General features: G+C 44.5%; 1 protein-coding gene across 1 annotated transcript in view; it reads left to right on the top strand.

Annotated features, from left to right (window-relative positions):
• The window catches only part of LOC107389972 (ras-related protein Rap-2a), a 38,205-nt gene extending 15,420 nt beyond the window's left edge, over window positions 1–22,785 (top strand). The window contains exon 2 of the mRNA XM_015966421.3: window positions 22,374–22,785. Coding sequence (XP_015821907.1) covers window positions 22,374–22,611 — 238 coding nt within the window. The 3' untranslated portion in view covers window positions 22,612–22,785. The remainder of the gene's footprint in view (window positions 1–22,373) is intronic.
• The last annotated feature ends 338 nt before the right edge of the window (window positions 22,786–23,123 follow it).

Genomic DNA, 23,123 nt, shown 5'->3' with positions numbered 1-23,123 from the left:
TGAACTATAACCTTGAAATGTTAACGGTGTGCTGCTGTTGCTGTCTTACCCTAATGTGATGTTGAGTGACTTACATGAGCGCTGAGCAGGGTTTGCTCATCGATATATAGGTTTTTCTGTATCGACCCGCCCCCTGACTTGTCAACAAAGCTGCGGGCTTAAGGAAGTGGAGGAAGTTCTTTCTTGATACTTCCTGTGTGCGACGGTGTAGTTCTATATTCATTAATTATTTCTGTTTCAGACTAAAAAACTCATGTACCAACTACACGTGTCGTGATTGTGTTCAGCATGTAGATGTGAACAAATAAAAAAAAGTTAACTGAAAAAAATAAAATAAACCAAAATGATAGGGGGGCTTGTGATTATTTTAGGGGGGCTGAAGCCCCCCTAAAACGGACCTAACGACGTCACCGCTGAACGCTTCTTGGAAAATCGCATGATAGTCACAACATCACGCGGGACTTGAGAAAAGGAAGCAGAAAGTGACTCTAGTTTGACTCTTTGTTTATACGTGATCAGATTTGCCATCGTGTTTTGTGAGACTCTAATTCATTAAAAATGGGTGAGTACGCTATTTATTAGAATGTTTCAGGAACAATAGTACTTTAAAGTTATCAATACTGTAATCAAGTAGCATTTATACGCTCCTCGTCCATGTTTTGGTTTTGGTGGTTGGATTTGTGCCGTAGAGTCGTCTCGTGTCATAATGTTTGTTGTAAAGTACTCCACAAGGTTGTGAACAGCCGCGCCATGGTGCTTGAAATAGAAGTGGTGCCTATCTTCAGCGGATCGGCGCTTCTGGGACGTGTCGTTGCTCTCCCCGTGTAGCCACTCTCAGTAACTATGATGGCTTCTTTTTAAAATGACGACGCGAGCGTGACCTGGTGCAGCGCATCTGTCTTCTGTGTGCCCCAGGCTTAAGCCTATAGCAGCAAAACTACAGAGAAAACTCACGATAGCCTAGCGTCTTAGAAGGAGGCATGTGGGTTAGAGAGAATTTTACTATTGGGCTGTACAACTCATCCAACTACTGGGCTAACATCACTGAGAAATTAACTACATATAAGCTCTATCAGCCCTTTGGTAAAGTGATTCATTTGATTCATTTGCTGTTTGTGTATTGAACTCTTTTTTTTTCTTACATTTTCTATTTTTTTGCACCAAGTATGTTGAGCAAATATGCAACAAAACCCTTCCTGTTTTGTAAAAAGTCGGGGAAGTTTATAAATAAAAATATAAATCACAAATTAACCAAAGTGGCAAATTGTGAATGAAATTCTTGACGGGGTTTCTAAAGAGTCTCAAAACATTTGTGAGAATTCTCACGTCCCTTGTTTAAGTTGCAGAGCCTCCCCTTTTGTTGTTTGCACACATTCAGAATTGAAATTGTCACAGTGAACTCACCTAGAACCCTTTGTCATTTGTAATAATTTAGCCACTAAGGATTTTAATTATATTCCATTTTTTTTCACAGTTGACCCACTTATTTCAGGGGCAGGTTGAATACCAAGCTCTCCCATAGATTTTTCACCTTTTGCGCTTTCTGACTCATGGGAACTACATGACCTGACTTTCATACATACAAAGTCGCTGATTCAAATAGAAAATATCTGTTTCCTAAAAGTTTGGTGTCTTCAACAAGTTTCAAAGAGTCTTAGCACATTTGGAATCTGACTCGAGAAATCTTTGAGATTGAAGTTTCTTTTAAGATCCCAATTATGTGCTTTGGCCTTGGACCCAATTAGACTAGCCACCAGCTCATCAAACCAGACAGAGCTAGAGCTGCAGTTTATGTTTGACCATGTGTGATAGTCACATCATAGGTCTCGCTGTGATGTCGTAGGCAAATTAACTCAATGTGTTCTCATCTATCTGACATGCGCTGAATGCAGCAATCCACCAATCACAGTTGTTCTTAATCAGTTCTGCAAGCATTCCATGACAGATTTGGTTTTATTAAAAAAAACAGTCCTTCTTTTCTGAATTTCATTGGCTATTTGATGTGCACTGTCAATCAACAATAAACTGCTGCAATTTGTTCGAGCTTTTGAACCTTTTGTCCCATCAGCCAATGGGTGAAGACTTTGCCTCCGCAAAAAGGGTAACCCTCCATCTATTAGATCAGGTAAAATTTCGTCGTGTCACGGCTGGAACATTTTCTAGGGGAAACATTCTATATTATGTTGGATCATGGACCTAAGACTTTTTGTCGACTAAACATATTTTGGAGGACACTAATTGGACTCACGGAAGAAGTCGTGGAGTTTAAGTATCTCGGGGTCTTGTTTACGAGTGAGGGAAAGATGGAGCAGGAAATCTACAGGCGGATTGGTGCTGTGTCTGCAGGGATGCGGGTGTTGTACTGATCTGCCGTGGTGAAAATAGAGCTGAACCAGAAGGTGAAGCTCTTGATTTACCAGTCGATCTACCGTATTTTCTGGACTATAAGTCACACTTTTTTTCATAGTCTGGCTGGTCCTGCGACTTATACTCCGGAGCAACTTATATACCAGATTATGTATACTGCGCTGCTGTGGACCAGCTCCGGACCAGGTTTCAGTTCCTCTGCCCCGCTATCACCTGCTGGAGCCTGTGGCGAGCTGCTGCGGGCCGGGCGGCTCCGACCCAGGAATGAGCTCCCCCTGTCCCGCTGGGAGGGTTTCAAACACCGCCATCACCTGCTGCAGCCTGTGGCGGGGTGCTGCGGGCCGGCTCCGGCCCGGGAATGAGCTCTCCCCGCCCGCTGGGAGGGTTTGAAACACCGCCATCCTCTGCTGGAGACCGTGGTGCGCTGCTGCGCCCTGGTTGTTTGTTCTGTTATTGTTACCTGTAGCCTACTTGTCTTGCAATGTGAAATGCTTGGTCTCAGATTTTGTAAGAAAAAAAAATGTCCCCCCAAAATGCAATTTATATTCCAGTGCGACTTATATGTGTTTTTTTTCTTCTTCATCATACATTTTATGGCTGGTGCGACTTATACTCCGGAAAATACGGTACGTTCCTACCCTCACCTGTGGTTATGAGTTTTGGGTAGTGACGAAAGAAGAAGAAGAAGAAAGTATCACTTCTATAGCGCCTCTCAAGATAAAAATCACGAGGTGCTTCACAAAAAAAGAAGTCAAAATGTTAAAAAGAATTTAGAAAATGTTTAAAAATATATTTAAAATGAGCAAAAATAGGCAGTTGTGATTTTTTTTAAATGTTACGAAAGAGAGTGAGAGAACAGGAAAGAGGGAAATCAGCGGATCCTGAGGAAGGTGGAATAGGAGGGGAGAGCAGAATAAGAACCAGATTGCAGATACAAATAGCTGAAATGAGTGTTCTCCACAGGGTGGCTGGGCTCTCCCTTAGAGATAGACAAAGAGCTCGGTCATCCAAGAAGGACTTGGAGTAGACCCGCTCCTCCACGCCGAGAGGAGCCAGTTGAGGTGGCTTGGGCATCTAGTTAGGATGCCTCCTGGACGCCTCCCTGGTGAGGTTTTCCAGACACGTCCAATCGGGAGGAGACCTAAAGGACGGGACACATTAGAGACTATGTCTCTCGCCTGGCCAGGGAACGCCTTGGGATTCCCTCAGAAGAGCTGGCCCAAGTTGCTGGGGAGAAGGAAGTCTGGTCCTCTCAACGTAGGCCGTTGCCCCCCGTGACCCAACTCTGAATAAGCGGAAGAGACTAATTGGACTCTTGTTGATGTAAAAAAAAAAACTGTTTATGTTTGAACAGACTTCCTCCATCCTTCTCACTTGACTCACGAGATCACAAGATCCCTTGAGAATTAAAGGTCTTAAACCAAATAGAAGAAAATCACCTTTGATATTGCTGTTTGATGCCACATATGATATTGTTCCTCTCCACTGTCAATGTTGCACTTCTCGAATGATGCAGGGAGTAAATAAGGTCAAGGTCACGTTTATTTCTAAAGCAACTTATTATTGCTTCCACAACCCAAAGTGCTGTACAACACACAAGATAACATAGCGAGAAAGTATAACTAAAAACCATAAATCCATAATAATCAGCAAGTTAGGATAAAAACATTACATCACACAATTATAAAATCAATAAAAATGAGAAAGAATGACAATGACAAAAATAAAATCATCCTACACAAAAGCCTGGTTGCAGAAATGAGTTTTAAGCATCCAGATTTAGAGAGGTCCGGATCTGCAGAGGAAGGCTGTTCCAGAGTGTAGGGCCGGCCACAGAAAATGTCCTATCTCCTCTCGTCTTTAGGCGATCGTTTGGAACTGACAAAAACTGTGAGAAATAAGTCGTTAGGTCACATGTATAGATGTAATCTACATAGATATGAAATAGCATTGCTGCAATGGACTTTTATTTAGAAAATTACTGGACTTTTACACTGAAACCGCATGTCATTTCCTGTTTAGCCCTATGATAACTGTGGATATTGTCACGTTGCGGCTGATTTGAATCACCCCCACAGACTGTAATGGATTCTATTTGCAGCAGCTGCCACTCTGTGCCGCTGATGCTTCCCGTGTGAAGTAGACGTTCATATAGCATTATATAGCAGCGTTAGAAGAAATAGCAAAGTGAATTTTTTCTAATATCATAGAGCCCTTGACAGAACTTTTCTCCAAATAGCTGTTGAGGGTCTGACCTCATGAGGAAATTACTATGCAGTGATTTTCTCCAAAATGACTGTGCTTAAATTGCTCTGAAAAGCAAATAATCACATCAGCGCCAAGAAACTTCATTTCCCATGATGCTTTGCACACGGAAGCATTGTGATGACGTCACCGCCTAGTACCAGAAACACGCTCTGCGCATGTGCGGGAAGCCGTGGAGCTTTTCCCGCGAACTAAGACCATAAATCTTCAGCAGAGACAAAGAAACCTCGTTCTTTTGCCCAGGATACCTGGCGGTGAGGACACGCTTGTCGAACGCTCCGACTTCTTTGAGCACGCGGAAGCTCTAAGAGCCAAGTTGAGCCCACGGGACCGCTGATCTGCTCGTTTCTGCTCCCCTCCAGCTGATGTTTGAGGACACAGAACCAGCGGAGGGAAACAACAACTCCATCCAGCTCTCAGAAACGCTGTAAGTTGTCAAACTCAGCCCAAAAGGAACTTCGTTTTCTTTGTGTCCAGCCGTGGAGAAACACTCGTGGAGCCAAACAACGGAGAAAGCATCAAACCGGCGGATGACGCTGAAAACTGCGGAGAAACACGGAGAACCGTCAAATCAAAAGGGGGAGGGACGCCTCGCTCTTTTGGTGATCAGAAAACTCATTTTTCTCTCATTCTTTTCTTCTCCCGTTTCCTCTATAGTCCAGAATAAGCAATAAAACCGCGCTATTGCTTAAAAAAAGTAGCTTCGTGTTTTCCTCTTTCGTTCCAAATTCGTCCTTCGGGTCATTTTGAAAGAATAAACTGCTTATTAATCATTGTTTGGTATCTTTAAATGTTCGGCCATGGCCAGGCTGATAAACTAAGGATATTAACTCGTGATTAATCTTTTGTGTTGTTGCATGATCCTTTGAAATGTTTTGAGTGATTTAAGGTTAAGTTACTACTGATTCTAAGTGCTTTGGAAGTTAAAGTGCAAGTTGCCACCCACACTTTAGCCAGACAAAGGAGTCAGCCATCTTGTATTCAAGACTCCATTTTGAATCCATACACACGCACACACACTACTCCTTTGTGAGAACAAAGGACCCCATTCATACATCCTACATACACACAAAACACCTTGAACATTATTTTGAATATACATCCTTTTATTATATCACATGGTTATTATTCATTTATGCCACTGTTTATTCATTTGACAAATTGTTAATTAAACGTTATAAAATTCAGATTTTCGTCTCCAGTAGCTTTGTTGTGTCGAAGAGAAGTCTCTGCTCCAAGGATTCTACGAACTTCAAGAAAGACTGATAAGAGTTTTGGATTCAATTTTTCCCCGGTTAAAGGGGAATGGTGCCCCGTATATCTAAGAATATCTTAATTAATTAATAAATCAGTAAATATTTACATATTTACAGAATTTATTGAAGAATCCAAAAGTAAGTTAACGCTTACGAATTGTTCGCTCCTAATAACCCCAACATAGCTATCTACAACATGAAAGATAATAAATGTTAAGAACTATTCCATAGAACCCCACTTCAAAGTTGAGTCGAATAATCTGTAGTTTTTCATTCAGGTAGCTTCTCAGCTCAAAGTGGAACTCTCATGCTTTTTGGTCACACACTGACCGACATCTGGGTTCAGCTCCTAATTCCCGGTAGTCCCTCTCGGCTGGCGAGCCGTTCCCAGGAACAGAGGGGAGTAGCTGAGATTAAAGTTCACCGGATAATGTATTCATGAGTAGATCAAAGTCTGAAAGTTCAAGCTTATTTAATGCTGAAAGCTGCAGCCCTAACCTCAGAAAGGGGCTCAGCCTGGAATCATATCAAAGCTGGTGCAGTGTCCCCCGTGTCTCCTCTCCAGCATTAGTCGTCTCCCTGTTGCAACAGCAAACAAGAACGAGGGTTTTTCTTTCTGTAAATAATTTACTACCATGTATATTTCATGCAGTGGGAGCAGAAAGTCAAATAATGATGCTGGCGGTGGCTCAGGTTAGTGTTAATGCTCACGTTTGAATCAAACCATGAGTCCCTGCCGCTTCGTTGTGCACAAACATGGATAAAAGAAACAAACTGTTGTTCAGAGCATGTGATCTGCTGCCTCTTTAATGCTTTTGGACTTTCTTATCTTTGTAATCTCCTCTGCTGTGAATAAACTCCCCTCATAGACCTGCCATGACCCCCACCATCCCGTTGTAAAATCCCCATGTGACTGCACTGCTGAGCCGCTCCTTTTTATAATTATAGTGCATCAGCCCATTTAATTGAACTTTCCGTCTTCTCTGGCTGTCCTCGAAGTCGTCCAATTCCACTGCAGTTTGTTGTGTTTCAGCAGCATGGCAACGAGTTCAGAGCCCAAAGGATTAGGGACAACTCCGACCCTCAGGGGTCACAGCTCTGCTGCCCATTTCCTTTAACACTTCTGGGTCAGGCTTAAATGATAAATGACCCGCACTTGTATAGCACCTGTTAGAGTAAGGACTCCAAAGCGCTTTACACTACAGTGTATCATTCATCCATTCACACACACACATTCACACACTGGTGGTGATGAGCTACGATGTAGCCAAAGCTGCCCTGAGGCGCATTGACAGAGGCGAGGCTGCTGAGCACAGGCGCCACCGGTCCCTCCGACCACCATCAGGAGGTGGGTTAAGTGTCTTGCCCAAGGACACAACAGCAGAATTCTCTGTCCGGAGCCGGGATCGAACCTACAACCTTCCCATTACTAGACAACTTGCTCAACCTGCTGCTACTGCTTAAGACTCGGGGCCTACAAACGCTGAAACATGCAAATTTAGTCGGCATTTGGCCTCATGGATGAAAAAGAGAATTTATTAACTAAGGAAACTGTTGGAAAACATTTTTTTCTCTTCTTTTTTTCTATAGATGGTTTTAAATGACCAACATGCCAGGTCTAAACAGTCAAATCAAATGAACTTTATTGTCTCAGTGAGATAATTATCCTCACCTAACAAGCTTCTACCATGCAAACATGTTTTTGAATGAAAGAAAATAGGGAATGTGTCAAAAAGCAAACATAAAGTGAAAGTGAAGATGGAGCAAACAAGACATTGAGCCGTTTGGATTTGACAGCTGTGTGCGCTGTATCTGAGGGTAATGGGAACGTGTGTTTAGGATTTCCTGAGGCGTCATAAATTTTGTGGAGAGACGGATAACTTTCATGGATGTTTTAAGAGTCAGCCCATATTTAATTAGAATAGAATAGATTTTGTTTATCCTGCAGTAGGGAAAGTCACTATTTAGGCAGACAGAATAAGAAATTAAAGCTGCAAGCAGCGTCGTTCGGCCCTCGCAGCTCCGCGCCGCTCCGGCCTGGCCGGCAGCCCTGGGCACCAGGGCACGTCCGCAGAACACAAACGTCGACCACCCCAACACCAGAAACGGCTAACGGCCACCTTGTCCGCACCTCACCCTGACTCAGCATCCCCTTTGAGCTCACCATTACATTTTATGTCTCACCACTAGGGAATCCTCTATCTTTACCACACTGGTGGTGTGATGACAGTGACCAACTTTAATGCTATTCTGACCATGTTTTTTAAAGTTATCGAAGGATAACGTTACCTAGGTGGCGCTGTGACCAACTACAGAAAAGTCCCATTGAGGTCAGCTTTGGTGACATTATATAACATTCACCAACCGTTTGTGCCTCATTGGCTAAAGGGCATGATTGTTCATTGCCATATTCAGTTTCGGGCAAATCGGAGGCCGTTTGTGGAAGTTACAGTCAAATGTAAGGTCATGGCGTCACGCCAGCATTCACCATGGCATCAAAGCCCCTCCCTTTCTGGAAAGCTATCAGATCTGAATGGTCATTAAAACATCATGAAGACAATGTATGACCTGAGTGTCATTTTCACTAAATTAGAGGGGACAAATATGGCCATTTCACCATAAAACAATAGACTTCCTGTTGTCAGGGGGCGGGGCTTAGGTGATGTCAGCTGTCCACATTGTCGTTGTCTTGAGATGTGGTCAGTGATCACACAGACAAAGTTTGAATTAGATCTGATCATGCACATGGGAGTTATTAAGTCAAGTAATGTCATGGCGAAAGGTCAAAGTTTGAGGCTTAGCCACGCCCACACCTTTATACTTATTTAAAATCCGACGGTTGAATTTTTTCCCCTTTGACTTAAAAGTACATAGCATAAGTTTGAAGGTGATCTGTGTAAAGGGCGACGGGCCATCAATGTCCAAACAACGTGTGCGAAAACCACTAAATCGAGTACTTGGACCAAAATGGCCGACCTCCTGTGCGAAATTTCGCTTGGCTCCAAGAGACTTTTTTGTAGGTCCAGAGACCCTACATGAGTGTACCAATTTTCGTAATCCTCAGTCAAACCTTGTCTTGGGGCTGACAGTTTTAAAGGTCCTAGGGGGCGATATTTCAGAATATAGGCCACGCCCACAAATCTCAGCTGCCCAATTCTATTGGGGGTCAGACTAGGATCACTCACCAGACATTTTGTGGCGATGTCACGATAATTGAAGAAATGAGAGGCAAACGTATTGCCATGGCGTGATGGCGAATTTCGCCATGCTCCCAAAGCCCCGCCTTTTTTCAAAACCTGCCAGTACTGTAGACCAAGTGACCTCAACTTGTCAGCTTTTATTTGCCAGAGATTGCTGGTGATTGCGTAAAAGGAGTCCAATAGGGAGCTGTGAAAAAAAGAGTGGCGTGGCGACAGGTCAAAGTTTGAGGCTTAGCCACGCCCACACCTTTATACTTATTTAAAATCCGACGGTTGAATTTTTTACTTTATGTCTTAAGAGTATATAGCAGATGTTTGAAGGCGATTGGTGAAAAGGGCGATGGAGCATCACTCTCCAAACAACGTGTGCGAAAACCAGTAAATCACGTACTTGGACCAAAATGGCTGACTTCCTGTGCAACTTTGCACTTGGCTCCAAGAGACTTTTTTGTAGGTCCTGAGACACCACATTAGTGTACCAAATTTCGAAATCCTCAGTCAAAGCATGGCTTGGGGCTGACAGTTTTAATGGTCCTAGGGGGCGCTATTTCATAAAATAGGCCACGCCCACCGGATGTTCACATCAAATTTTTTGGGGGGCTGGACTAGGATCACTCACAAGAGGTTTTGTGGCGATATCTTTAGAAATGACGAAATGGGAGGCAAACGTAAGGCCACGTCGGTACGCCTGACTTCGCCGCGCCGCCACAGCCCCGCCTTCTGGAGAAAACTCCCATAAAGTGACGCCAAGCAATCCCAACTTGTCTACAGTTACCTGCTACAAATATGGGGTGATTAGTTGAAAGGGCGAATTTTGGACAATTTCCCAGTAAAACTTGACCTTTTAAGGCCTGAGGGGGCGGGGCTTATGTGACATCATCAATCAACCATTCATTTGTCTTCGGGGGGCGATGACGATTGTCCATAGAAAATTACTTTAAATGTAATTCTTTTATTTATGAAATTAAAGATATTTGAATTTTTTTGGCGAGTGCTCGAACTTTGAGGCCTGGTCCCGCCCCTTCAGTATTTACGAAAAGTCAGTTTTATTTCTCATTTTAATCGTCCATCGCTTCTGTTCGATCGCACACTATTTTTGAGACAATCGTGCGAAAAATGACCAAACTGTTCAACCAAATATAGAGCCTAGAAATGGCCAAAACGGGGTAAAAATGGCCACTTTAGTCCAAAATGGCCGACTTCCTGTTTGATATTGACCATGGGTGCAAGAGGCTTTTCTGTGCGTATTGTTGAGTTCTACAGGTGTACCAAATTTCATCACTCTACTATGAAAAAAGGTCAATGCGGAGGGGTATTTTTAATTTTCCAGGGGGCGCTGTTGAAACATTTTTATACCAACTTTCATGTTGACAGTGAAATACGTAAATTTCACGCACTTTCTATATTGGGCCAGAATTTGGTGACTTTTTGGATATGCTAAGACCCCCTAAAGGCCACCCAAAGACGCGGAAGAAAAAAAAAGAAAAAAGAAGAAAAATTAAAGCTGCAAGCAGCGTCGTTCGGCCCTCGCAGCGAAGCTGCTCGCCCTCCTTCCGCACCCCCTCCGCTCCATCCCCGACGCTCTCCAAACCCAGCTCCGCGCTTCTCCGTCCTGGCCGGCAGCCGGGGGCACCAGGGAACGTCTGGCGGAACAGAAAGTCAACCACCCCGACACCAGAAACCGTGAACGGCCTCCTCGTCCACACCTTACCCTGACTCAGCATCCCCTCTGAGCCCACCATTACACGTCTCACCACTAGGAGATACTCTATCTTTACCACACTGGTGATGCGATGTTCAGTCTCGGGCAAGTCGGAGGCTGTTTGTGGAAGTTACAGTCAAACGTAAGGTCACAGTGTCACGTCAGAAATCGCCATGGCATCAAAGCCCCTGCCTTTCTGAAAAGCTATCAGATCTGAATGGTCATTACAACATCATGAAGACAGTGCATGACCTTAGTGTCATCTTGACTAAATTAGAGGGAACAAATATGGGCATTTCACCATAAAACAGTTGACTTCCTGTAGTCAGGGGGCGGGGCTTAGGTGATGTCAGCTGTCCACATTGTCACTGTCTTCAGATGTGGTCAGTGATCACACAGACAAAGTATGAAATTGATCTGATCATGCACATGGGAGTTGTTAAGTCAAATAAGGTAATGGCGACTGGTCAAAGTTTGAGGCTTAGCCACGCCCACACCTTTATACTTATTTAAAATCCGACGGTTGAATTTTTTCCTCTATGTCTTAAGAGTATATAGCAGAGGTTTGAAGGTGATCGGTGGAAAGGGCGAGGAGATATCATTCTCCTAATAACGTGTGCGAAAACCACTAAATTGAGTACTTGGACCAAAATGGCCGACCTCCTGTGCGACATTGTGCTTGGCTCCAAGAGACTTTTTTGTAGGTCCTGGTACACTACATTAGTGTGCCAAATTTTGTGATCCTCAGTCAAAGCATGGCTTGGGGCTGACTGTTTTAATGGTCCTAGGGGGCGCTGTTTCAGAAAATAGGCCACGCCCACAAACTTCAGCTGTCCAATTCTATTAGGGGTCAGAGTAGGATCACTCATCAGAACTTGTATGGCGATGTCACAATGACTGAAGAAATGAGAGACAAACGTATTTCCATGTCGTGATGGCGAATTTCGCCATTCTTCCAAAGCCCCGCCTTTATTCGAAACCTGCCAGTACTATAGACCAAGTGACCTCAACTTGTCTGCTGCTATTCGCCACTGTTTGGTGGTGATTGGTTAAAAGGAGTCCAATAGGGAGCTGTGAAAAAAAAGAGTGGCGTGGCGACAGGTCAAAGTTTGAGGCTTAGCCACGCCCACACCTTTATACTTATTTAAAATCCGACGGTTGAATTTTTTCATCTATGTGTTAAGAGTATGTAGCCGAAGTGTGAAGGCAATTGGTGAAAAGGGCGACGGAGCATCACTCTCCAAACAACGTGTGCGAAAACCACTAAATTGCGCACTTGGACCAAAATGGCCGACTTCCTGTGCGACAATGCACTTGGCTCCAAGAGACTTTTTTGTAGGTCCTGAGACACCACATTAGTGTACCAAATTTCGTAATCCTCAGTCAAAGCATGGCTTGGGGCTGTCAGTTTTAATGGTCCTAGGGGGCGCTATTTCAGAAAATAGACCACGCCCACCGGAATTTCACATCAGATCTTTTGGGGGGCCAGACTAGGATCACTCACAAGAAGCTTCGTGGCGATATCTCTAGAAATGACGAAATGGGAGGCAAACGTAAGGCCTAAGTGGTACGCCTGAATTCGCCGCGCCGCCACAGCCCCGCCTTCTGCAGAAAACTCCCATAAAGTGAAGCCAAGCAACCCCAACTTGTCTTCAGTTACCCGCTACAAATTTGGGGTGATTATTGGAAAGGGCGAATTTTGGAAAATTTCCCAGTAAAACTTGACCTTTTAAGTCCTGAGGGGGCGGGGCTTATGTGACATCATCAATCGACCATTCATTTGTCTTCGGAGGGCGATGACAATTGTCCACAGAACATTTCTTTAACCGTAATTCTTTCATTTATGAAATTATAGCAATTTGAATTTTTTTGGCGAGTGTTCGAACTTTGAGGCCTGGCCCCGCCCCTTCAGTATTTACGAAAAGTCAATTTTATTGTCTCATTTGAATCGTCCATCGATTCTGTTCGATCTCGCACAATTTTTGAGACGATGGTGCGAAAAATGACCAAACTGTTCAACCAAATATAGACCCTAGAAATGGCCAAAACGGGGTCAAAATGGCCACTTTACTCCAAAATGGCCGACTTCCTGTTTGATATTGACCATGGTTGCAAGAGACTTTTCTGTGCGGACTGTTGAGTACTACAAGTATACCAAATTTCATAACTGTACGATAAACTAAGCTTTATGGAGAGGGGTATTTTTCACTTTCTAGGGGGCGCTGTTCAGTCACTTTTTGACGAACTTTCACATCGCCAGTGAAATACGTAAATTTCACGCACTTTCTATATTGGGCCAGAATTTGGTGACTTTTTGGATATGCTAAGACCCCCTAAAGGCCATTCAAAGACGCGGAAGAAAAAAGAATAATAATAAGAAGAAACGGAGCAGATACAATAGGCCTTCGCAGCTTCACTGCTCGGGCCTAATTAAAGCTGCAAGCAGCGTCGTTCGGCCCTCGCAGCGAAGCTGCTCGCCCTCCTTCCGCACCCCCTCCGCTCCATCCCCGACGCTCTCCAAACCCAGCTCCGCGCTTGTCCATCCTGGACGGCAGCCGGGGGCACCAGGGCACGTCTGGCAGAACAGAAAGTCAACCACCCCGACACCAGAAACCGTGAACGGCCTCCTCGTCCACACCTCACCCTGATTCAGCATCCCCTCTGAGCCCAGCATTACACGTCTCACCACTAGGAGATACTCTATCTTTACCACACTGGTGATGTGATGTTCAGTCTCTGGCAAATCGGAGGCTGTTTGTGGAAGTTACAGTCAAACGTAAGGTCACAGCGTCACGCCAGAAATCGCCATGGCATCAAAGCTCCTCCCTTTCTGAAAAGCTATCAGATCTGAATAGTCATTAGAACATCATGAAGACAGTGCATGACCTTAGTGTCATGTTGACTAAATTAGAGGGGACAAATATGGGCATTTCACCATAAAACAGAAGACTTCCTGTAGTCAGGGGGCGGGGCTTAGGTGATGCCAGCTGTCCATATTGTCACTGTCTTCAGATGTGGTCAGTGATCACACGGACAAAGTTTGAAATTGATCTGATCATGCACAAGGGAGTTATTGAGTCAAGTAACGTAATGGCGACTGGTCAAAGTTTGAGGCTTAGCCACGCCCACACCTTTATACTTATTTAAAATCCGACGGTTGAATCTTTTCCTCTATGTCTTAAGAGTATATAGCAAGAGTTTGAAGGTGATCGGTGGAAAGGGCGACGAGACATCATTCTCCTAATAACGTGTGCGAAAACCACTAAATCGAGTACTTGGACCAAAATGGCCGACCTCCTGTGCGACATTGCGCTTGGCTCCAAGAGACTTTTTTGTAGGTCCTGAGACACTACATTAGTGTGCCAAATTTCGTGATCCTCAGTCAAAGCACGGCTTGGGGCTGACAGTTTTAATGGTCCTAGGGGGCGCTATTTCAGAAAATAGGCCACGCCCACAAACTTCAGCTGTCCAATTCTATTAGGGGTCAGAGTAGGATCACTCATCAGAAATTGTGTGGCGATGTCACAATGATTGAAGAAATGAGAGACAAACGTATTTCCATGGCGTGATGGCGAATTTCGCCATGCTCCCAAAGCCCCGCCTTTATTCGAAAGCTGCCAGTACTATAGACCAAGTGACCTCAACTTGTCTGCTGCTATTTGCCAGTGATTGCTGGTGATTGGTTAAAAGGAGTCCAATAGGGAGCTGTGAAAAAAAGAGTGGCGTGGCGACAGGTCAAAGTTTGAGGCTTAGCCACGCCCACACCTTTATACTTATTTAAAATCCGTAGGTTGAATTTTTTCCCCTTTGTCTTAAGAGTCTATAGCAGAAGTTTGAAGGTGATTGGTGAAAAGGGCAATGGTGTAACACTCTCCAAACAACGTGTGCGAAAACCACTAAATCGACTACTTGGACCAAAATGGCCGACTTCCTGTGCGACTTTGCACTTGGCTCCAAGAGACTTTTTTGTAGGACCGGAGACACCACATTAGTGTACCAGATTTCGTACTCCTCAGTCAAAGCATGGCTAGGGGCTGACAGTTTTAATGGTCCTAGAGGGCGCCATTTCAGAAAATAGGCCACGCCCACAAACTACAGCTGTCCAAATCTATTGGGGGTCAGACTAGGATCACTCACCAGACATTTTGTGGTGATGGCACGATAATTGAAGAAATGAGAGGCAAACGTATTGCCATGGCGTGATGGTGAATTTTGCCATGCTCCCAAAGCCCCGCCTTTTTTCAAAACCTGCCAGTACTGGAGACTAAGTGACCTCAACTTGTCAGCTGCTATTCGCCAGAGATTGCTGGCGATTGGGAAAAAGGAGTCCAATAGGTAGCTGTGAAAAAAAGAGTGGCGTGGTGACAGGTCAAAGTTTGAGGCTTAGCCACGCCCACACCTTTATACTTATTTAAAATCCGACGGTTGAATTTTTTCCTTTATGTCTTAAGAGTCTATAGCAGAAGTTTGAAGGCGATTGGTGAAAAGGGCGATGGAGCATCACTCTCCAAACAACGTGTGCGAAAACCACTAAATCGAGTACTTGGACCAAAATGGCCGACTTCCTGTGCGACTTTGCACTTGGCTCCAAGAGACTTTTTTGTAGGTCCTGAGACACCACATTAGTGTGCCAAATTTCATAATCCTCAGTCAAAGCATGACTTGGGGCTGACAGTTTTAATGGTCCTAGGGGGCGCTATTTCAGAAAATAGGCCACGCCCACCGGATGTTCACATCACATTTTGTGGGGGGCTGAACTAGGATCACTCCCAAGAGGTTTTGTGGCGATATCTCTAGAAATGACGAAATGGGAGGCAAACGTAAGGCCTAAGCGGTACGCCTGACTTCGCCGCGCCGCCACAGCCCCGCCTTCTGGAGAAAACTCCCATAAAGTGACGCCAAGCAACCCCAACTTGTCTTCAGTTACCCGCTACAAATTTGGGGTGGTTATTGGAAAGGGCGAATTTTGGAAAATTTCCCAGTAAATCTTGACCTTTTAAGTCCTGAGGGGGCGGGGCTTATGTGACATCATCAATCGACCATTCATTTGTCTTCGGAGGTCGACGACGATTGTCCTTAGAACATTTCTTTAACTGTAATTCTTTCATTTATGAATCTATAGCAATTTGAATTTTTTTGGCGAGTGCTCGAACTTTGAGGCCTGGTCCCGCCCCTTCAGTATTTACGAAAAGTCAATTTTATTGTCTCATTTTAATCGTCCATCGCTTCTGTTCGATCGCACACTATTTTTGAGACGATCGTGCGAAAAATGACCAAACTGTTAAACCAAATATAGACCCTAGAAATGGCCAAAACGGGGTCAAAATGGCCACTTTAGTCCAAAATGGCCGACTTCCTGTTTGATATTGACCATGGGTGCAAGAGGCTTTTCTGTGCGTATTGTTGAGTTCTACAAGTGTACCAAATTTCATCACTCTACTATGAAAAAAGGTCAAAGCGGAGGGGTATTTTTAATTTTCCAGGGGGCGCTGTTGAAACATTTTTTTACCAACTTTCACGTTGCCAGTGAAATACGTAAATTTCACGCACTTTCTATATTGGGCCAGAATTTGGTGACTTTTTGGATATGCTAAGACCCCCTAAAGGCCATCCAAAGACGCGGAAGAAAAAAAAAGAAAAAAAAAAAAAAATAAAAAAATAATAAACGGAGCAGATACAATAGGCCTTCGCAGCTTCACTGCTCGGGCCTAATTAAAGCTGCAAGCAGCGTCGTTCGGCCCTCGCAGCGAAGCTGCTCGCCCTCCTTCCGCACCCCCTCCGCTCCATCCCCTACGCTCTCCAAACCCAGCTCCGCGCTTCTCCGTCCTGGCCGGCAGCCGGGGGCACCAGGGCACGTCTGGCAGAACAGAAAGTCAACCACCCCGACACCAGAAACCGTGAACGGCCTCCTCGTCCACACCTCACCCTGACTCAGCATCCCCTCTGAGCCCATCATTACACGTCTCACCACTAGGAGATACTCTATCTTTACCACACTGGTGATGTGATGTTCAGTCTCGGGCAAATCGGAGGCTGTTTGTGGAAGTTACAGTCAAACGTAAGGTCACAGCGTCACGCCAGAAATCGCCATGGCATCAAAGCCCCTCCCTTTCTGAAAAGCTATCAGATCTGAATGGTCATTACAACATCATGAAGACAGTGCATGACCTTAGTGTCATGTTGACTTAATTAGAGGGGACAAATATGGGCATTTCACCATAAAACCGTAGACTTCCTGTAGTCAGGGGGCGGGGCTTAGGTGATGTCAGCTGTCCACATTGTCACTGTCTTCACATGTGGTCAGTGATCACACAGACAAAGTTTGACATTGATCTGATCATGCACATGGGAGTTATTAAGTCATGTAACGTAATGGCGACTGGTCAAAGTTTGAGGCTTAGCCACGCCCACACCTTTATACTTATTTAAAATCCGACGGTTGAATTTTTTCCTCTATGTCTTAAGAGTATATAGAAGGAGTTTGAAGGTGATCGGTGGAAAGGACGACGAGACATCATTCTCCTAATAACGTGTGCAAAAACCACTAAATCGAGTACTTGGACCAAAATGGCCGACCTCCTGTGCGACATTGTACTTGGCTCCAAGAGACTTTTTTGTAGGTCCTGAGACACTACATTAGTGTGCCAAATTTCGTGATCCTCAGTCAAAGCATGGCTTGGGGCTGATAGTTTTAATGGTCCTAGGGGGCGCTATTTCAGAAAATAGGCCACGCCCACAAACTTCAGCTGTCCAATTCTATTAGGGGTCAGAGTAAGATCACTCATCAGAAATTGTGTGGTGATGTCACAATGATTGAAGAAATGAGACACAAACGTATTTCCATGGCGTGATGGTGAATTTCGCCATGATCCCAAAGCCCCGCCTTTATTCGAAACCTGCCAGTACTATAGACCAAGTGACCTCAACTTGTCTGCTGCTATTTGCCAGTGAATGGTGGTGATTGGTTAAAAGGAGTCCAATAGGGAGCGGTGAAAAAAAAGAGTGGCGTGGCGACAGGTCAAAGTTTGAGGCTTAGCCACGCCCACACCTTTATACTTATTTAAAATCCGTAGGTTGAAATTTTTCCCCTTTGTCTTAAGAGTCTATAGCAGAAGTTTGAAGGTGATTGGTGAAAAGGGCGATGGTGCAACACTCTCCAAACAACGTGTGCGAAAACCACTAAATCGAGTACTTGGACCAAAATGGCCGACTTCCTGTGCGACTTGGTTCTTGGCTCCAAGAGACTTTTTTGTAGGTCCTGAGACACCACATTAGTGTACCAAATTTCGTAATCCTCAGTCAAAGCATGGCTTGGGGCTGACAGTTTTAATGCTCCTAGGGGGCGCTATTTCAGAAAATAGGCCACGCCCACCGGATTTTCACATCACATTTTTTGGGGGGCAGGACTAGGATCACTCCCAAGAAGTTTCGTGGCGATATCTTTAGAAATGACGAAATGGGAGGCAAACGTAAGGCCTAAGTGGTACGCCTGACTTCGCCGTGCCGCCACAGCCCCGCCTTCTGCAGAAAACTCCCATAAAGTGACGCCAAGCAACCCCAACTTGTCTTCAGTTAACTGGTACAAATTTGGGATGATTATTTGAAAGGGCGAATTTTAGAAAATTTCCCAGTAAAACTTGACCTTTTAAGTCCTGAGGGGGCGGGGCTTATGTGACATCATCAATCGACCATTCATTTGTCTTCGGGGGGCGATGACGATTGTCCACAGAAAGTTACTTTAACTGTAATTCTTTCATTTATGAAATTATAGCAATTTGAATTTTTTTGGCGAGTGCTCGAACTTTGAGGCCTGGCCCCGCCCCTTCAGTATTTACGAAAAGTCAATTTTATTTTCTCATTTGAATCGTCCATCGCTTCTGTTCGATTGCACACTATTTTTGAGACGATCGTGCGAAAAATGACCAAACTGTTCAACCAAATATAGACCCTAGAAATGGCCAAAATGGCTAAAATTCGCCATTTCAACCCAAAATGGCCGACTTCCTGTTTGATATTGACCATGGTTGCAAGAGACTTTTCTGTGCGGACTGTGGAGTACTACAAGTATACCAAATTTCATAACCGTACGATAAACTAAGCTTTATGGAGAGGGGTATTTTTCACTTTCTAGGGGGCGCTGTCCAGCCACTTTTTTACGAACTTTCACATCGCCAGTGAAATACGTAAATTTCACGCACTTTCTATATTGAGCCAGAATTTGGTGACTTTTTGAATATGCTAAGACCCCCTAAAGGCCATTCAAAGACGCGGAAGAAAAAAGAAAGAAAGAAAGAAAGAAAGAATAAACGGAGCAGATACAATAGGCCTTCGCAGCTTCACTGCTCGGGCCTAAAAATAATACAGGTAAATATACAAAGGCAGTAGACTATTATTGTAATCATCAGCAATTTGAAAATTGAAAAATATTTGTTTCCAAGAAGAAACCGCATATATAACACAGAACTACAATTGTGCATCCGGGTACTGCACACCTGCTGAATATAGCATTGATGTTAGCGTGTAAAAGGATAATGCCAGTACCAGTTAAGCTGTGGAGTCATACACTCTTACTGCTGTGGGAATGAATGACCTACAGGAGTAGTGTTCTCTTGTAACCAGCTGCTGCTCGTGCAGCGCCATCTTGAAAGAAATTAACAGGGTGGTTATAACGTTTTGGTCAAACTGCATAAACATTTTATAATGAAGTCCTTGTGAGATGGACCAATTCTGGTTTTGAGTGTGATTTACGGCTTTGCAATGGTGAGTTCAGGGACCAAATTATAAAAGTCAGTTTTTTTATATATATATAATTAATTTTTAACATTTTTTTTCCCCAGGTTGCTTTATGTTAGAATGACAAATCATATTTTTGTTTAGAATGTTAATTTGCGGTGTTGATGTGCTTTGGGGCAGGGGGTCTGAGATCTGAGGTTTACTTTAGAGATATTTTTGCTTGGTACAACGTTAACTTTGCTGTCATATTTTGCACAGAGTATCAATGATAGGAAAAAAGGGGATATTAGTGTCCCAAAATGATTTTTATATGAGGGTGAGACCCCACGTATCCCTATGGAATGTTTTTGGGGTTTGAGCACAGGGAGGGTGCTAGTTTAGAAGATGTTCTCTGAAGAGCAGGGTCTTCGGGAGTTTCAACAAAATTGAAAAGGAAGCCGCAGTTCTGGTAGCGCTTGGTAGGTCATTCCACATTTGTGGAACGATGCATGAGAAAAGTCTGGATTGTCCTGATCGTGGTGTAGGCACTGCTAGCCGACGATCCTGTGATGACCGGAGCGGCCGGGCCGAGACGTAAGCCTTTGCAAGAGGATTCAGGTAGATGGGAGCCGTACCATCTCAGACTTTATCTGCTAGTGTTAGCAATTTGAATTTGATGCGTGCTGCTAGCGGTAGCCAGTGGAGCTCAGTGAACAGAGGGGTGACGTGTGCTCTTTTTGGCTGATTGAAGACCAGACGCGCCGCTGCGTTCTGGACCATTTGAAGAGGTCTCACAGTACAGCCTGGAAGACCAGTTAGAAGGGCATTGCTGTAATCGAGGCGGGAGTTGACAGTAGATTGCACCAGGAGCTGGGTGGCATGTTGTGTTAGGTATGGTCTGATCTTTCGTATGTTATACAGCTCAAAGCAGCATGAACGAGCAACAGAGGCCACATGATCTTTAAAGGTCAGGTGTTCATCAATCACAACACCCAGAATTGGAGCAGCTTAGTCGGAATGGGGTCCAGTGGGCATGTAGTAGGGCGACTGCACGTGAGAAGCTTGGACACACAGTTCTCAGTGGCAGGGGCAAAAGAGGAAAATGAAGCAGTAGGGCCTGAGATGGTTGGGCTTGAATGAGTTTGTGGTAGCGAATGTTCAGGAGTGGCCAGTTGAGTAAACTGTTTGCTTATGGCTGCAACTTTGTCAGTGAAGAATGAGGCAAAGGTGTCAGCTGATAAGATTGTTGGTAGGAGGTGGAGATGGAGGGTTGAGCAGAGTTTTGAATGTTGAAAATAGTTTCTGAGAGTCAGTAGAGTGTGGAGCAGAGTGACTCGGTGGCATCATTCACTTCATAAGCGGAGAATGTGCTGGGAGATGGAAGAGTGGAGGCAACAAGAGAGGAGAAGTGGTTGGGTGCCAGGTTGCGGCGGAATGAGACCATTGGGGAGGAAGCAGTGGACTTCCCTTGTAGAGTCAAGCTGAAACGGATGAAGTAATGATCAGAAAGATGCAGCGGTGTGACAGAGATTGTGTCTATGGCACAGTTTCTGGTGAAAATGAGGTTGAGTGCTTTTCCAGCTTTGTGAGTTGGAGGACTTTGTACTAGTTTTAAATCAAATGATGACATTAGTGACAGGAAGCCTGATGAGCTGGGATTGTCCAGGTGAATATTCATGTCTCCAAGGACCATTGTGGGACAGTCGTGCTCAGGAATGGAGGAAAGCAGGGTGTCGAGTTCATCAAGAATGTCTCCCAGTTGACCTGGTTGTCGATATATGACAACCAAAAAGAATTTTTTCGGTACAGTTACCTGGATGGCATGGTATTCAAAGGAGTTGTATTTAGTGATAGGTAGAAACTGACTGTATATCCATTTGTTGGACATTAACTTGCCCGTTCCACCACCTCGGCCAGATGCACGAGAAGTGTGGGAGAAAGTGTGGTTAACTGAGAGAGCAGATGGGGTAGCATTGTCACATGGTTTGATCCAGGTCTCAGTGAGAGCCAGTGCATCGAGTGACAGGTGGTTTGCATATGCGTTAATGAAGTCAGCTTTGTTTACAGCTGATTGGCAGTTCCACAGTCCCATAGACAGGTGGATGTCTTCGGGGGGGAGTTGGTTTTAGCGAGCGGAGGCTTTGAAGGTTGCGAAAGCGGTTTGCTGTGTGTGACCTTCCTCTGAAGCTAGTGATCACAGGTAAAGGATAATGGCACATTTAGCTAGGTGTTGATGGAGCAGCGTCTGGGTCAAGTTTGTTTGCTCTGTGTACCTGCTCTGTGGACACGCACAGGTAGACACGTATGTCTTTACCCCAGAGTGTCTTCACACCGGAGGGACTGAGACACAAGGGCTGACGCTTCCGCTGATGCTTCAGTTATGCCACCAAACTTATGCTATGCTACTAGTTGGAAACAGGTGTTCATGCACCAGCTGATTGCAATGATTGAGACCTAGATCACCTAATGAGTGTTTTCAGGGAGGGGAGAAACAGCTCGTTCACAGCCCCTGATTGCTCTTATTGTTTTCACTTGGCCCAAACAGGAGCTACTAGACAACAGGATTACTCAAGATGAGTTTCCTTCTCTTTTCCCAATGGAAGATAGTGCAAAGCAAAAGTTTAAGAAGACAAAAACCAGCACTAACAGACACTCAAGGCCCTTCGGTGCAGATTCAAGTCAAAAGATACAAGTCTAAAGAGTTAGACTTTTATCAGTAAAAAGATATTGAACATCCATTGTTTACATTATAAGATTAACTGTCGTTGGTTTTAGTTTTCCTGATGTGCAAGGATTAATTAGTTGCTTTTTTTTTACTGAACAACTGATGACATTTCTCATAATCATGAGGTAAACTTTGTGTGCCCTCAGGTACGAGAAGGTTCCTGTGATCCTGGTGGGGAACAAAGTCGACCTAGAGAGTGAGCGGGAGGTATCGTCCGGCGAAGGTCAGGCCCTGGCCGAAGAGTGGGGCTGCCCTTTCATGGAGACCTCGGCCAAGAGCAAAACCATGGTAGACGAACTGTTTGCAGAGATCGTTCGGCAGATGGACTACGCCGCCCAGCCGGACAAAGATGATCCCTGCTGCTCCTCGTGCAATATACAATAGCCCCGGAGTGGGGGCTCCAAGAACAGACATGGCTAGTCTGCAGGGACGATGCTCCTTTGACTTGCAGCGGACAGATGCACACTGAAGACACACACATGCCAGTTAAATTTAGAATAAATTCATGGTTGAATGCAGTGGAAATTAGCTCAGCAGAGCAGAAAAGCTGCAGTGAAATGATAATTAGTAATGACAAGTGAGTAATGCATACATTTTGATTGAGGAAAACCAGGAATTTGCCGCAAGAGAAATAGACAAACGGTACAAAGGAACATGCCCTCACCTTATTTTGAGCTTTTTTTTTTTCAGTGTTCTTTTTTGTTTTTATCACTTCAGTTATAGAGGAGATAAATCTTCAAAGAACAACAAATTTCTATCTCTACTTTCACACTAATGCATTTCTTATTACCACGCCTTTAATGCAGGTAGCCACCTCACATAAATCCAATAAAGAAGTCATTTCAAACGAGTATAGGGGTATTTGTGTCAAATTTTCCTCCTGGTTTAGTTGGTTT

This window comes from Nothobranchius furzeri, chromosome 14 (genome assembly GCF_043380555.1).
Source record: "Nothobranchius furzeri strain GRZ-AD chromosome 14, NfurGRZ-RIMD1, whole genome shotgun sequence".
In the NCBI taxonomy this organism is placed as follows: Eukaryota; Metazoa; Chordata; class Actinopteri; order Cyprinodontiformes; family Nothobranchiidae; genus Nothobranchius; species Nothobranchius furzeri.
Note: the sequence above shows the minus strand (reverse complement) of the source record. Positions and strands in the feature narration are given on the sequence as shown.